This window comes from Gouania willdenowi, chromosome 2 (genome assembly GCF_900634775.1).
Source record: "Gouania willdenowi chromosome 2, fGouWil2.1, whole genome shotgun sequence".
Lineage (NCBI taxonomy): Eukaryota > Metazoa > Chordata > Actinopteri > Blenniiformes > Gobiesocidae > Gouania > Gouania willdenowi.
This window is the reverse complement of record NC_041045.1, coordinates 8,735,576-8,749,915: the sequence shown is the minus strand read 5'-3', so window position 1 is coordinate 8,749,915 and position 14,340 is coordinate 8,735,576. Positions and strand designations below refer to the sequence as shown.

Sequence of the window (14,340 nt, the reverse complement as noted above, 5' to 3'; positions counted from 1 at the left end):
ATGCTCTGTTATGAATACACCATTTACATGCTCTCTCCTGTCCTCTAGCTTTGCAACACATCTCAAGCTAACTCAAGACCAACGGGAAATGATTCTCACTTTTTGCCAGAAAGCTGTGTGTCTTCTGAAGGGTGCTCTCTCTCTCTCTCTCTCTCCTGCAGGAGCAGTTCCCCATCATTACCTTGAGAGCCCAAGGACCTCTCAGAGACAAGCTCTCCGAGGTGTTGATTCGGCTCAACACACTCATGCACACACAAGCATGAGCTTTAATACACACCGACTCTAAAAAAAAACACACTCAAAAGTGAAGAATGGCTTACAGACAAAAGGAAATGCCGGCCTTTTTATGGCTCGAACTAAAACAGCCCAGGGCTGTATGTTGAAGGACATGTGAGGAGAACATAAGAGACCAGATCCAAAATGTCTGGATTTCATTCTGGCAGCTTTGGAAAATAATCGAAAACCTGCTGCACTAAAGAACTGTTGGGAAGATTTTAATTAAGTTTGAATATTGCAGTATTATGGCTCATAGACGCAGTTCAGCCATCACTTTCACTAAAGTGTTTTTTCTCTCACGCTCTCAATAATAAAACCTCCTACTTTGAATGGCTGTTATTAGTTTGGACTCACTAATGGATCATGTGTTTTGGCCTCGACAGATTAAAAAAAAAAAGCATACCTCAAGGAAATTTTACGAGAAAATGAAGACGTTATAAACTGTGGTCAATCGTGGAAGTGTTGGTGACTGTTGGGACGCATAACAATATAGACATAACGTATTAAAATTAAAGAGTAGCTAACCCCCTTTTCTGCTGAATACAAATGTATTTGGGTATGAAGTGGTGCTGTTGATTGATCCTGGTCAAACTCTCAACATTTTAGTCGAAGTATTTCAATTTGGTTTATTTAGTTTTAAAATGTCAGAGTGACTGCCCTCTATGGGTTGAAGCCAGGCTATTACAACTGATTTTTGCTAATGGCTGAGAACAAGACCATGTGACGTTTTAGGACCATCTTGACCTGTTAGCTCCGCCCCTTTTATAAAAACTAGCACCTGTGGGCTCTACAATCTGTTGGACTGAGAGAAGAGTGAATAGAGGTATATTGCGTAATGAATAGCTAGTTATCATAGCATAAATTGTTCATTGGAGATTTTATAGCATAGACTGGGCGTGGCTTAACTGCTCTAGCATTACTTTATAGTGCGTTGCAATACTTGTAGGTAAATAGGTTTGTTTGGCCAGTTACGATGTGCGCACACAAGACGAAGACGTATTGTGGGTGTATCTGATAATCTGGACTACGCATGCCGTCATGGCGATGACCCCTACAGCAAGTTCCCTTAAATTGAGAGACACTCATTTGTCTTTCGTTGAGGAAAAAGACAAAAACATTGTAGTTAAATGTAAGCTGCCAGAAACTGCAGAAAATGTGGTAGAAAACGCAATTGAGTTTACGCTTTAAGAGAAGCTAACTAACATGATAGGTGGCGCATGGCAAATGGGAAGTAAAAACGCGTTATCGTAATGACAATTAGTTAAATACAAAAATATATAAAGCATTTGTTGTCCTGGCGACAGACACATTGTGTCTTTTAGACATTTTTCTGTTCAGAAACAAAAGACATTGACTGTGTTTGAAATGTCGACTAGCGTACTATTCATACTAAGTTTGATGGGTCAAATATGCACATGTTGATTTTCTACTTGGTCACTTTGTCACTTAAAATGTAAAAAAAAATGTAAAAAGTCACTTGTGTGTTTTTGTTTTTGTTTTGTGCATTTGTCTCTTTTTTGTTGTATTTTTGTTGTTGTTTTAGAGTCATTTTGTGAACATTTAGGTTTTGTATATCTTTCTTACATTTTATGTGTTTTTGGTGTAATTTTGTGTATTTTTTGGTGTTACTTTATATATTTTTGTTCTCCTTTTGTGTATTTTAATGTAAAAAACATATAGTATATAGTAGACAGTATATACTCATTGAGTTTGTAGTGTATAGTACGGAGTGTGCCATTTCCAAAACACGCCTGAACATTCCACTCATTCGTCTAATTTACTGTAGCAATAACAAAACAATCTGGCAACACAATAGAAATGTCACCATTTCGCTGTAATGTTTGCTATTGTGGTATTTGCTCCAGCAGCTTCTATACGTCAATAACCCAGAGAACAACACACCTTTGTGTCTTTCTGTCACATTGCTGCCATAGCGAGAGACGGTTCGGTATTATATCACTTACAGAAGCAACAGGAAACCAGACGTTTCCCTTCCTGCGTCACGTGTGAAATCAAATCCAATTACATCAATAAGCACCAATTTAAGCAACCTGTTACACAAGCGCCGCGGCGTCATCCATCAAGGGAGAAGAAAGGGTTAAGCCCCTCCCACCCACTACATGACCCTGTTACATCCAGCTGCAGGGAGGAGAAAAAAGAGGATATTGCCTTTGACCAATAATAACCAATGTCAAAACTCTGGTGTGTGATGGAGCGCTGACCTAAGGGAAAATTACGAGAACAGTGTCAGCACATTGTTTTTTAGTGAAGATAATTCTGAAAAACCCAAGATAAGCTTTCATTTATTTCACATGACATTGTCCAGATCTGAGAGATTACTATACATAAGGTACAAATGCAATATATATACATATATTATTTCTTTCATTTTTTTCTATTTTTTCTTCATACAAGTGCAATATAAATTTTGAAGAAATCTAGATATTTATAAAAGCAAAAACAACACTCACTTGCAAACCCCTAAAAAATAACGATTGATTGCATAATTTGTGTGTAACCAAATAAAGAAAGAAATAAATCATATTTTTTTAATAGTAGCAAACTGTTAAAGGGAAAAACAAGCCAGTTTCTGTGTTTAATCATATTGTAGTTACTCTATCAGTGACAATTCCCCCAAGCACTTCCATAGAGTCATAAAGCCAATCCTGATAAATGATGCGTTTGGTCTGCGGCCAGAGGAAAACAAGCACACATACACCATCCATCTATCCACATTACTGCAATAACCAGCAAGACTGCACACGGAAATGATATCTATACCAATTTTTCCCAAAAGCACAGCCAAACTGTTCCTTTCTTTGTCCGTTTTCTTGAGTCAAAGCACAGTGACTGTCCAGTGTTGGCACAAAATGAAATATTAACATCTGCTGTCTGGTTTCAGGCCTGATGGGTCAAGTCTTTGCATCACAGCAGTCGTCTGCTTGCACAGCCAATATATGATAGCGGCCTCCTAATCGTACCCTGCTGCACACCCACTCATAACGCAGGACCTAAATCATACCTGGCACGCACGCCATCGAGCAGTTGGCTGCGTTGGCACCATCAGCAAACACAACCTAAATGTTCTTAGGATAAGCAAAAGTACATATAATATATCAAGATGTCTCAGCAGAGTTTCCTGCTCCGTCAGTCAATTTGAGTGAGATTGTTGGCCTATTATCAGCCTATTTGCTGTTTGGAGGCATCGCCAGCGAGCCAGGTCACCAAATAATTAGGAATCAGCAGGAAAAATAACGGAAGAAAAATTAACACAATCTGAGTCTAAAGCTTTAAAATGCTTCACAAAAGACACACGGGCAACTGGCGGCCTGATTTTGTATGGCCCCCAAAGTAAACACACAAAATGACAGAAAAATACACAAAAGAAGAACAAAAATATATACAATACTCCAAAAAATACACAAAATGACACCAAAAACACAATGTTAGAAAGGTATACAAAATAATAATTCAAAAATGACCAACAAAAAACTCACATTAGATGAAAGAAAGACATATAAAAGGACAACAAAAACACACAAAAAACTTAAAACGAGACAATGTTATAGAGAAAACAAAAGTACAAAAAGGGGCAACAAAAAGACGCAAATATGACTTCAAAACACAAAAGCAAAAAAAACAAAATGACACCAAAAAAACTATAAAACAAGAGTCAAATATACAAAATGACAACAAAAATACACAAAATGACTAAATATACATTACATGAGAAAAAGTTATAGAAAAGGAAAGCAAGACACGTGAGAGAAAGACATTGAAAAAAATAAAATAAAATTAAAAAAAATTTAACTCAAACACACAAAAAAACAAAAAATTAAACTTGAGAAAGTTGTAGAAAAATACACAAAATGACAACATCAAAACACAAAATGCAAGGAAAATATGCAAGATGAAAACACAAATTACACAAAAATGACTCCATAAACACAAAAAAAACAAAAATACACAAAGTAACTCACATTAAATTTGAGAAAATTACACAAAACAACAACAAAATGACTATAAAAATACAATAATTGTGAGAAAGTTGTAGAAAAGGAAAAGAAAAATACACAAACATGTTTTAAAAAATGCACAAAACAAAAGATATACAACAAAAACACTCAAAATGCAGACATTAAAAAAATGTCCTTTTTTCCTGTATTAATGCTCAGATTATTGATAATGTGTTAAGTTTCCCATCTCTGATCAACCAACATCTTTACAGACCCTATGGTTGCTTAGAAACACCGTACCTGAGAAATCACAGCAAACGTTGAACATGAGGTGCGTGTCGTACCTTTGCGATCTGGACACACCAGTTGAGCAGCAGCTGTGAGCCGATGTTGTCCTTGTGCTCGTGCACGTAGTCGAGCAGGCACCCGTGGGGCATGAGCTGGGTCACGAGCTGGATGGTGGGGCTCAGGCAGACTCCCAGCAGACGCACCAGGTGGGGGTGCTCCATGCTGGCCATGATCAGGGCCTCCTGGGTGAGAGGGGGATGAGGGGTGAGGTGGGGGGGGGGAGGAGGACAAAACAGGAACTAAGAAGACTGAACCAGACACTTTTTATGAAAATACACCATGTTCCACTAGCTGGTTTTTTTCCCCGTGTCTGACCATGCATCCATTAATATAATCCAGTGTACCCCAAAGGCTGCGTGCTGTGAGGGCTTTGATCCATAAATTAGGACTAGTGGGATGGTGGCTGTATCTGTATTCTCACAGTGAGAAAACTGTTCCTAAAAGCTGTACAAACGCAGCCTTTGTCCTCTATAATTCATCATGTATATGACAGGGCGGTGCTTTAAGTTTGAATGAAGACAATTAAAGAAGCACTATGTGAGTCATGCCTGCTTAAGCGCGTTTCATCTCACGTCTTATTTGCTGCTCTCCTTTCAGTCAGCGTGTAAAAGCTTTTTTTTTTTCTACTCCGAGTCCTCTCATCTCTCTGTCTGAAGCAGATGGACGTAGATGTTTGAACAGTTGGGACTCCTCGTTGGCTAATTGTTACAGCAGTGCGGCGAGCAGAAGGACGTGTGATGATGAAGTGGTTTCACGGTCGAGGCGTGGATATGCATTGCGAGCGATGTTGAGGAAAAAAAAAAAAAAAACACCCACTCGTCCCCGACTTCCTCTCAAGTTGATTTGGGCACTCGCACATGCAACCACCTTCTCCAAGAAGCAGCTCATAAAACACTCGTACTCAAGACACAAACACTCAGCTTTGCCTACAGCTGGAGAGCAAAGAGGACTGGATAGGAGTAGATGCTTGGAGGGTGAGTGGGTGGTGGGGTGGGGGTTTGGGACAATGGGGCTGCGTCTGAATAGGTTATGGACATTTTTCGTAGTGAAAAAAACTGTTGTGAACGCAGGGGCGACAGTTCCAACTCTGTAGTTCAGTAGTAGACAATAAAGCAGAGAAGAAGAGCTCTCCTAAGGAACCTTTACGCTCCCTTAAACAGTGCGCTGACACACTCTGGTGGCAGAAGTTAGTGAGTAAATCAAGATCAGTTGAAGACGCACAAACCCTAAGAATAGAAGGACTTCCACCAAAAATGTTACTGTTACCCTTGCAAATTATTTTTGTGTGAATGACTAAAACTTTTGGTAACACTTGAAGTTTTATACATAAAGGCTGACATTATCCTCCATTAGCATGATTAATGTGTCATGAAGGCTGTCATTAGGTGTCGCTCGCTAAAGTATGACATCTTTGGAGCTATGTTGGCATTTTTTTGGTTAGGTGGAGGGATCCAGTGGGGTTCGGTAGGGTTAAGGTTAGGGTAATGAAGGGTTAGGATAAGGAATGACACCTATTCCGAATAGTCCCTTCTATTTATTTTCCTATCCAATTTTCCTTAACCCCACAGATGACGTCACAGGGTTAAGAAAAGGTGTTAAGAAAAGGCCATAACGTTTGTTTTGACAATCAGACGCACTTCCTGACGCAATAATCCGACACGGCAGTGAAGGTTAGTGATGTCTGTCGTGGTGAAAAAACTACACATTTCCAAAAATGGACGACAAAAAGCACATTTATAACACCTTCCGCTGATATAATCGCAAAAATTACAAGGTTTGAATGTAAATCAAAGAAAAAGAGGCAACCAGGCTACGAGGAACAAATGTAAAACTAAAAGAACATTGAGAATGGTTGATCACACTCACCTTCTACTCACTCATATGAATTATGTTGAATAAAACATAATGTGGCTAAAAATGTCTCTGATCCTTTTTTATGTCAGTTATGATCTGAAGGATGCATCAGTGTTTGATAGGCTAAAGGGGGTTATAAAGGAAGCATTGAGCCCCTTTATCTTAGCGTTTAGAGAATTGGAACACTCCTAAACACTTTCAGGGTTACAGAACAGTGGATAGGAAAGGAAATAGGAAAGAATATTTGGACGCAGCCTGGAAGATTAATGCTAAGCAGGAAGGGGTGGGGCAAAGGTCACAGATGGGTCAGTGCTCTGATTTGAGCACCTCGTTGGGTGACCTTGCTTCAGAAAACCACCACCGTACGCACCTCACACACGTTTGGGATCCCGGTAAAAAGGGACCAAGGTGTGTGTGTGTGCGTACGTGTGTGTGTGTGTGTGTGTGTGTGTGTGTCGTCAGAAAATAACAGAAAGATCTTTAATTTTCCCTCCATGAGCTCCAAAGACCTCACAGTTGTGAACTACACGAGGCTAAACCTCTGCACTGGCTTTGTTCTCAAAGGGCAAATGTAACGAGGATGTCAGTCTGTGTGTGTGTGTGTGTGTCTGTGAGTGTGAGTGTGAGTGTGTGTGCGTGTGTGTGTGTGTGTGTGTGCGTGTGTAGCTTTCGGTCACTCTCATCTCTTCAGTGCTGACCTCCATTACTGCCGCCTGACCCTCTGTTACCGTCTCACACACCTTTCCCTGACTCCCACGCACACACACACACACACCTTTGGCACAGTCTTGTGAGTGTGTTTGCATGTGTGTGTGTGTGTGTGTGTGTGTGCATGCACTAGATTAGACCATGACTACATTTCACATGTCACATAATCAACTTGCTCACGTATTTGCCAACACTAGCAACTCAGTGTGCGTCCCCTACAGGCCGAGCCACCGCCGCCGCTACCCAACGAGACTTTTCTACCACTGCGCGCTTACGTGTGTATGTGTGTGCGATTGTGTTTGGAGCTGGCACTCCAGTTGCTAGTTTCTCAGTGGCGAGGCGTGAGCCTGCCTTTAGATTGCTGTTTAACAAGCAAGCGGACAGAGCATATTGGCTCAGGATGGACGGAGACCCCCCGCTGGGAGCCACGCAGAGAGGTGGAGAGGGACGCGTGAGAAGAGGATGGAAAATGTGAGACAGTGGAGGAGAAGAAATTGTGGAAATTGCTAAATTGTGTTAGGATGACAACAGAAGAAGAAGAAGAAAAAAAGTGAACTCACTGGAGTGGCAGTAAGTTTATATTAACATATATCTGAATATTTAGCGTAGCTAAGCATTGGATTTCAACATCTACCCATTTGTGTGCTCCTGTCGCTGCAGTGATCCCATCTTATTCAAGGACACTTCAGTGCACGAGCAGCCTTTCCTACACAGCTGCGTCCCCATTGTCATCAAAATACCCACAATCCCGTTCATCGACAGTAAGAGTGGGACCACTTTTATTAACATCTACTATGAACAACAAAAATCAGCCGTTTCTAGCCATAAATGTACAAAAAAACCCAGATGAATTCTACGAGCTACTAAAACTATTACTCTGGATCAGGTCATTTAGAGACATTTTTAAAGGAAATGCGCATACATTTTTTGGTCACACTTTATTTGAAGCAGTATACATAAGGCTGACATTATTGACACGACACCTGTTATAAGCATGAATAAGGTGTCATTAAAGATCCAGTATTATACTATTTTTCACACATCTCCATTTGTTCTAAAAACCCCAACAACTTAGTATTTGAGGTTCATTTTCCCAAACTCGCCTTTTTTCTGGAGTTTTAGCCTCTAAAAAGTCACTTTTAGAGCGCTCCTAAAAACAGGCTGTGTTTTGGGCCTTTGTGCATATGTATGAGAAGCGTGTGTGTTTATCACAGCAGCAGTAAATCATTAACAGTTTTCCTTCTCCTCCTCTGACCACAGCAATAGTCCATTTAAAAGCTGCTACGTCACTTTTTTGTCATAATCCCCTCTAATGACCACAAAACTAGTCAATTTAAGACGATAGTCCATTGATTTGTCCAACCGCTGCATCACATTGGGATACAAGGCGGTATAACGGCTACCAAAAGTGAAACTGATTGTGAGCGGTTTATCTATATCCTGGATTATCTCTATACTGAACATAAAAATATTAACTGTAATATCAACCTGCCTCGCTCACACTGTTATAGGATAGGAGGAGCCAGGAAGGTCAGGAGGAGGTGTTTCCACTTTGTGACATCACAACGCAAGAAAAATCCATCTAGCCCGTTTGGAGCTGACTTTTTATAAAATGTGGAATAACAAAGGAGGGAGGAAACAGAACTTTTTCAACTTTCAGTGTCTCCTAAAGTAAATGCACAAATTGACTTAAAAAAAACATACACAATTACAGAAATATACACTAGACAACAACAAAACAAAAAAACAAAAATACACAAATTAACGTTTAACACTCAAAACAACAACAACATGAAATGAGAGGAAAATACGCAAATCGATGACAAAAAACTAAACAAAACAATAAATGACACCAAAAACACATGTTATGGCAACACAAACTCATTGTTCTTTCCTGTAGCGATGCTCAGAACGGTCTTTATTCTAAATGCTGACATAAATGTTGATAATGGGGCCGTCAAATCCGACAATCGCATTTTTGTGGCCCCGGCTGAGGTCAAGGTTGCTCACCTCTGGGTTAGGGTAACAAAAGACCCTTAATTACACCTTATTCATGCTAATGACAGGTGTTCATGTCATTCTAATGACAGTGTAATGTCAGCCATTATCTATAAAGCTTCAAATACTATTTGTTTTCCTAACGTTAGCAGTAAAAGCATTGCAATAACTCAAACTGCAATAAGAGGACATGCACACACTCCTGCTTGTTCTTTTTCCTGTCGGTTTGAAAGAACAAACACAGAACTAGAATAGACTCCTCAAACAATGGAGAGTGAACCTCTGCATACTCACTAAATGGTTTCCTTTGTGTGCTCGCTGGCTGCTAAAATGGGTCTCAACAATTACTGACGGGTACAATTTACAAGGATTCTTCATAAAGATAATTTATACATTCATCAGCTTCTGTCTGATGAATAATTATCGGATATCAGATACACATGGACAAGAGGTCGCATTAAGCCCACGCTCTACTTTTGTGCAACCCCTTAAGAAAATTTATAAATGACTTCAAAAAACATACAAAATTACAGAAAATGTCTCCAAAAACAACAAGACACACCAAATGAGAGAAATATGTAAAATGATGGAGAAATGTCAAAAATGAGAAGGAAAATGCTCAAAATGACAACAAAAATAATGTTTGAAACAGCAACAAAAACGCAACAGACAACATCAAAGACACATAAAATTAAAGAAAAATATGCAAAATGATGGAGAAATTTACAAAACAAGACTAAAAATGCACAAAATGACAAGAAAAACACAAAATCAGAAAAAAATATGCAAAATAATGGAGAAATTTACAAAACAAGACTGAAAATGCACAAAATGACAACAAAAGCACAAAATCAGAGAAAAATATGCAAAATGATGGAGAAATTTACAAAACAAGACTGAAAATGCACAAAATGACAACAAAAGCACAAAATCAGAGAAAAATATGCAAAATGATGGAGAAATTTACAAAACAAGACTGAAAATGCACAAAAACAACAAGACACAAAATTAGAAAAATTACAAAACGACAACAAAAACATAATTACTCCGATAAACACAGAAAACAAGAACCAAAAAGACAAAAAAACAACAAAAACACACAAAATGACAAAAATGCACAGAATTTAAGAAAATGCACCAAACAACCACAAAATGTGACAAAATGACACCAAAAACTCACAAAACAACAATAAAATCCCATAAAACAGTATTTGAATGCTCAGATTGAATGCTTTATTCTAAATGTTGACATTAATGTTGATATTATGGCTTTCTGATCAGATAATAACATCATTTTGGCCCTCACTGTTATTACACAACAGCTGTTAAGACACTAGAAGTGGAAAGTGTGTGTCATATGAAGACTTTAAAGCATGCAGGTGTGTGTGTGTGTGTGTGTGTGTGTGTGTGTGTGTGTGTGTGTGTGTGTGTGTGTGTGTGTGTGTGTGTGTGTGTGTGTGTGAAATGAAGAGTTAGTCCCTTTTGCTCGTGGTTTCCAATAAAGCCGAGCCACATAACGAGTGCACTTTGCAGAGCTGAGCTGACTTTATTACAGTCGCTGACTGAAATGGGATCAACGCAGCAGCAATAACCCCCACATGCTCTCGTCTCAACCCTTCTCTTCTGTGTTGAGCTCCAGTGTTTGACTGTAAACAGATAAATACTCACATCCATAAACTCCACGTTGGCTTTCGGTCCCGTGGTCTCGTTGAGGATTTTTATGGCCACAGGGATCTTCACTGTCTCACCTTCTGGGACCCAGATTCCCTACAGGAAGCAAGCAACGTCCCAGTTACTGAGCTGTACTTAAGTACGTTTCAAAATACGTCCTTTGTTACATTTCTACACCCAACAGTTACTGAGTGACTTATTGAAATGTTTATAGGCACACTGAACATAATCCATGTGTTCTTAGTTGTGCCACTTTATTAGGTTCAGGTTGTGGTTTCTACATATTATGTTGTTACCCACATGGCACTTTTGGCATGTTTTAGAGTTCATAAATGTAGCTATACATTTATGTTCACACTGACAGCCTTTTATTCTATATTTCTGTACATTGTTCATCTTAACTCTGTATTTTAATACCATTTATATTCTAAGTTGCCTTTTAAAATCTGGTCAGGGACACTAGATAAAAACACGCCTCTTTTGGCTAAATCTGGCTCATTTACAGCATGTCTGTTTATTAATGTGCATTGTCCTTTTTAAATAATCAATACAATCAAATTTGAAAAAATACTTAGAGACTGAGCATTTTTTTAATGATAATTTTGAATTGAATTCATTGGTGGTTTATGTATTTATTGGTAATTTTATTTTAAATGATTTGTACATTTTGAGATATCTGTTATTTTATACAGATACCGATATTTACTACCAACAATAAACGTGGGGGGTGAAAGTAACTAGTAACTTTTACTTTGAGTCCTATTTAATTTAATTAGCTACTTTATACTTGTACTTGTGTATTTTATGTTTGATTTACTTGTACTTATACTTGTGTACAGTTCTTCTACTTCATTTCAATTAAAATAACATTTTTTTCTGTTAGAACAGAGCATAGAAAGCTATATATAAAAAAATAAAAAATAAAATGACACATTTCACATACCATAAACAGCTGATAAAAAAAACTCTAAAAAAAAAAAAGTATATCTTTCTAAAAAGCTGCAACATGCAGGATACAATATTGAGGATAACGTTTGATAAAATGGATCGACTAAAGTGCTGGACCAATACAAAGACAGGTCTTTGAGCTAAAGGAAATAGAAATGTTTAATCTTATTGTTTAGGCTGTGGAGGAATGATCCAGCTCCAGACAGACTGTTGTTTGATTTATGGGGTGGAAGCTGCACATTTAAACCAGGGCTGCAGAGTTAGTGGTTCTGCAAAATAAACCAATACTGACCTTGTAGACCGTTCCAAAAGCTCCCGAACCCAAGATCTTGACCCTCTTCAGCTCCGTCTCCTTCAGTATTCGTAGCTGGGCTTGGTTTGGGGCCGTTCCACTGGGGGTCAGGGGCTCAACCAGCTGGGGAACACATGTTCATGGAGGTTACTCTCACTTTCATTATTTAGATAGGAGGGAGTCATACTGGTTTTTAACACAGGCTTTAGTGTCATCTTTGATGTTCTACATTTTACACATACAAAACATAAAGAAATTACAGAAATAAATACATAAAACATTAAAAATTACATAAATAAACATGCAAAACATTAAAAAATTACAGAAATAAACAAACAAAACATTAAAAATTACAGAAATAAACATGCAAAACATTAAAAAATTACATAAATAAACAAACAAAACATTAAAAATTACAGAAATAAACATGCAAAACATAGAGAAATTACAGAAATAATCATACAAAACATTTGAAAAGAAATACAAAAATACATACAGAATCAAAACAGAAATACACAAAACTAACACTAGACACTAAAAATGCACAAAATGACAATAAAGATGTGCAAAATTACTCAAATAAACATACCAATGTACAGAAAAATAAAAATGACCAGAAATACAAATTGTACCCAAGATGACAAAAAATACACAGAAATTACATAAAAAATTACAGAATGTCAACAAAAATACAGAAAATCACACAAAAATATTACAAAAACACACCGGACTTCAGAAATAACAGAAAAGCATGTAGAACTACAAGAAAAACACACAAACATGACTGAAAACTAATAAACAAAACAACAAGAAAAACACACAAACCCCTTTGTTCTTTCATGTATTAATGCTCTTCCATCTAAACGCTGACATGCATCCTGATCATGTGACCCTCAGATCAAACAATCACATTTTTGTGCCCTCCACTGTAATAAAAGTTGCCAATCTCTGATCTATTGTAAACAAAATGCTTAAAAACAATGATTCTTGTTTTTTTCAGGTTGCAAATATATTTTATGTATTCTAATCTTCGCACAAAGTGGTTCAATCAAGTTGAGGTTAGGGATGAAACCTTAAAAAGAAAACAAACTTAACATTTTGGAATTATGTATGAAAAAAACCTAAGAAAGAAAAGTGAAATTACAGCATTATTTGAAAGTTTCGGCTTAAACTTAGAACAATTTAACTATAAAACTGTTGGCCCCTGATGCTCTGACTGCTGATTAGCCGCTAGCGCTCGCAGCAGGGTGAGACCCCTCTGTTTAAACGATAAGTAGACAACAGCTTTCTGCAAAAGCCACACGAGGTGAACACAAAGGTTGATTTGTGGCCAAGCAAACAGGCAGCCAAACAGGGAGATTGTCCTGCCAGATAGTTATTATTTCTGCAGTTATACATTTGTGAAATACAAATTATTGTGGGATTTAAAAGTGAAGCTCTGTCAGGGCTGGCAGTGAACGGTTTGGATTGCACGGTGCCCACCACCACTAAGCCAATCACAGCGAGGCGTCGGCGGCCATCACAGGCGATAAAGACGAGCGCCTCACCAGCTGTGCACATACCAAACTATTCCAAGTCAAGGTTATGACGAGCCTCCTCCTCTCTGCCAACGCCAGCTGACACACATCAGCATCCCAGCAGCTGGCCTGGCCCCCAGCCTTCCCACTAGCTCTGAACAAAGCCTCAGCGACTAAATATAAAGAAGCAGGAGCTGGCACGTGGAAAGCAGCTTGGAAAGGATCCCGAGTCCCAGGCGCGTCTCACCAGTCAGAGATGTGACACACGCACTTTCATACAAACAAAAATTTATCCCCGTCACTTTTTACAGAGGGATTGATTGTTGAAAACGTACTGGTCCAGTTAGATTGATTGGATGGTGATCGAGCCGGGTGAGAAGTAAAGTGACAAAAAATGAGTAACAGGTGGCAAAAAATGGTCCATAAGTGGCAAAATTGTAGCAAGAAAGAAGTGAAAACTGACTAAAATGGCCAAAAATTGAGAAAAAAAGAGGAAACAGGTGGTACATAATGCAAAAGGTAGCTTAAATGAGCAAAATGTGGCAAACAATAAAAAAAGAGCAAAAATTTGGAATAAAAAGAGGCAAAATGTAGGGGAAAAAAGGAAAAAAGTGTTATTTATTGGGAAAAAGGTCACTTATTTGGATGAAAAGTGACAAAAAATGACTAACAGGTGGCAAAAATGGTCCAAAGTGACAAAAACGTGGCAAGAATAGAGTAATAAGTGACTCAATGGGCTAAAAACAGACAAGAGTGGGGAAAAAAAAGGCAG

The 14,340-nt window shown here is 38.3% G+C and overlaps 1 protein-coding gene across 6 annotated transcripts in view; it reads right to left on the bottom strand.

Annotated features, from left to right (window-relative positions):
* The window catches only part of LOC114475571 (receptor tyrosine-protein kinase erbB-4-like), a 344,779-nt gene that overhangs the window by 64,338 nt on the left and 266,101 nt on the right, over positions 1-14,340 (bottom strand). For 5 of the 6 annotated variants that reach the window (XM_028466507.1, XM_028466546.1, XM_028466518.1 and 2 more), the window contains 3 exons: positions 12,052-12,174; positions 10,809-10,907; positions 4,577-4,762 (listed from right to left, as the gene is read on the bottom strand). In XM_028466507.1, coding sequence (XP_028322308.1) covers positions 4,577-4,762; positions 10,809-10,907; positions 12,052-12,174 — 408 coding nt within the window. The remainder of the gene's footprint in view (positions 1-4,576; positions 4,763-10,808; positions 10,908-12,051; positions 12,175-14,340) is intronic. The other variant, XM_028466509.1, reaches the window with a different exon arrangement.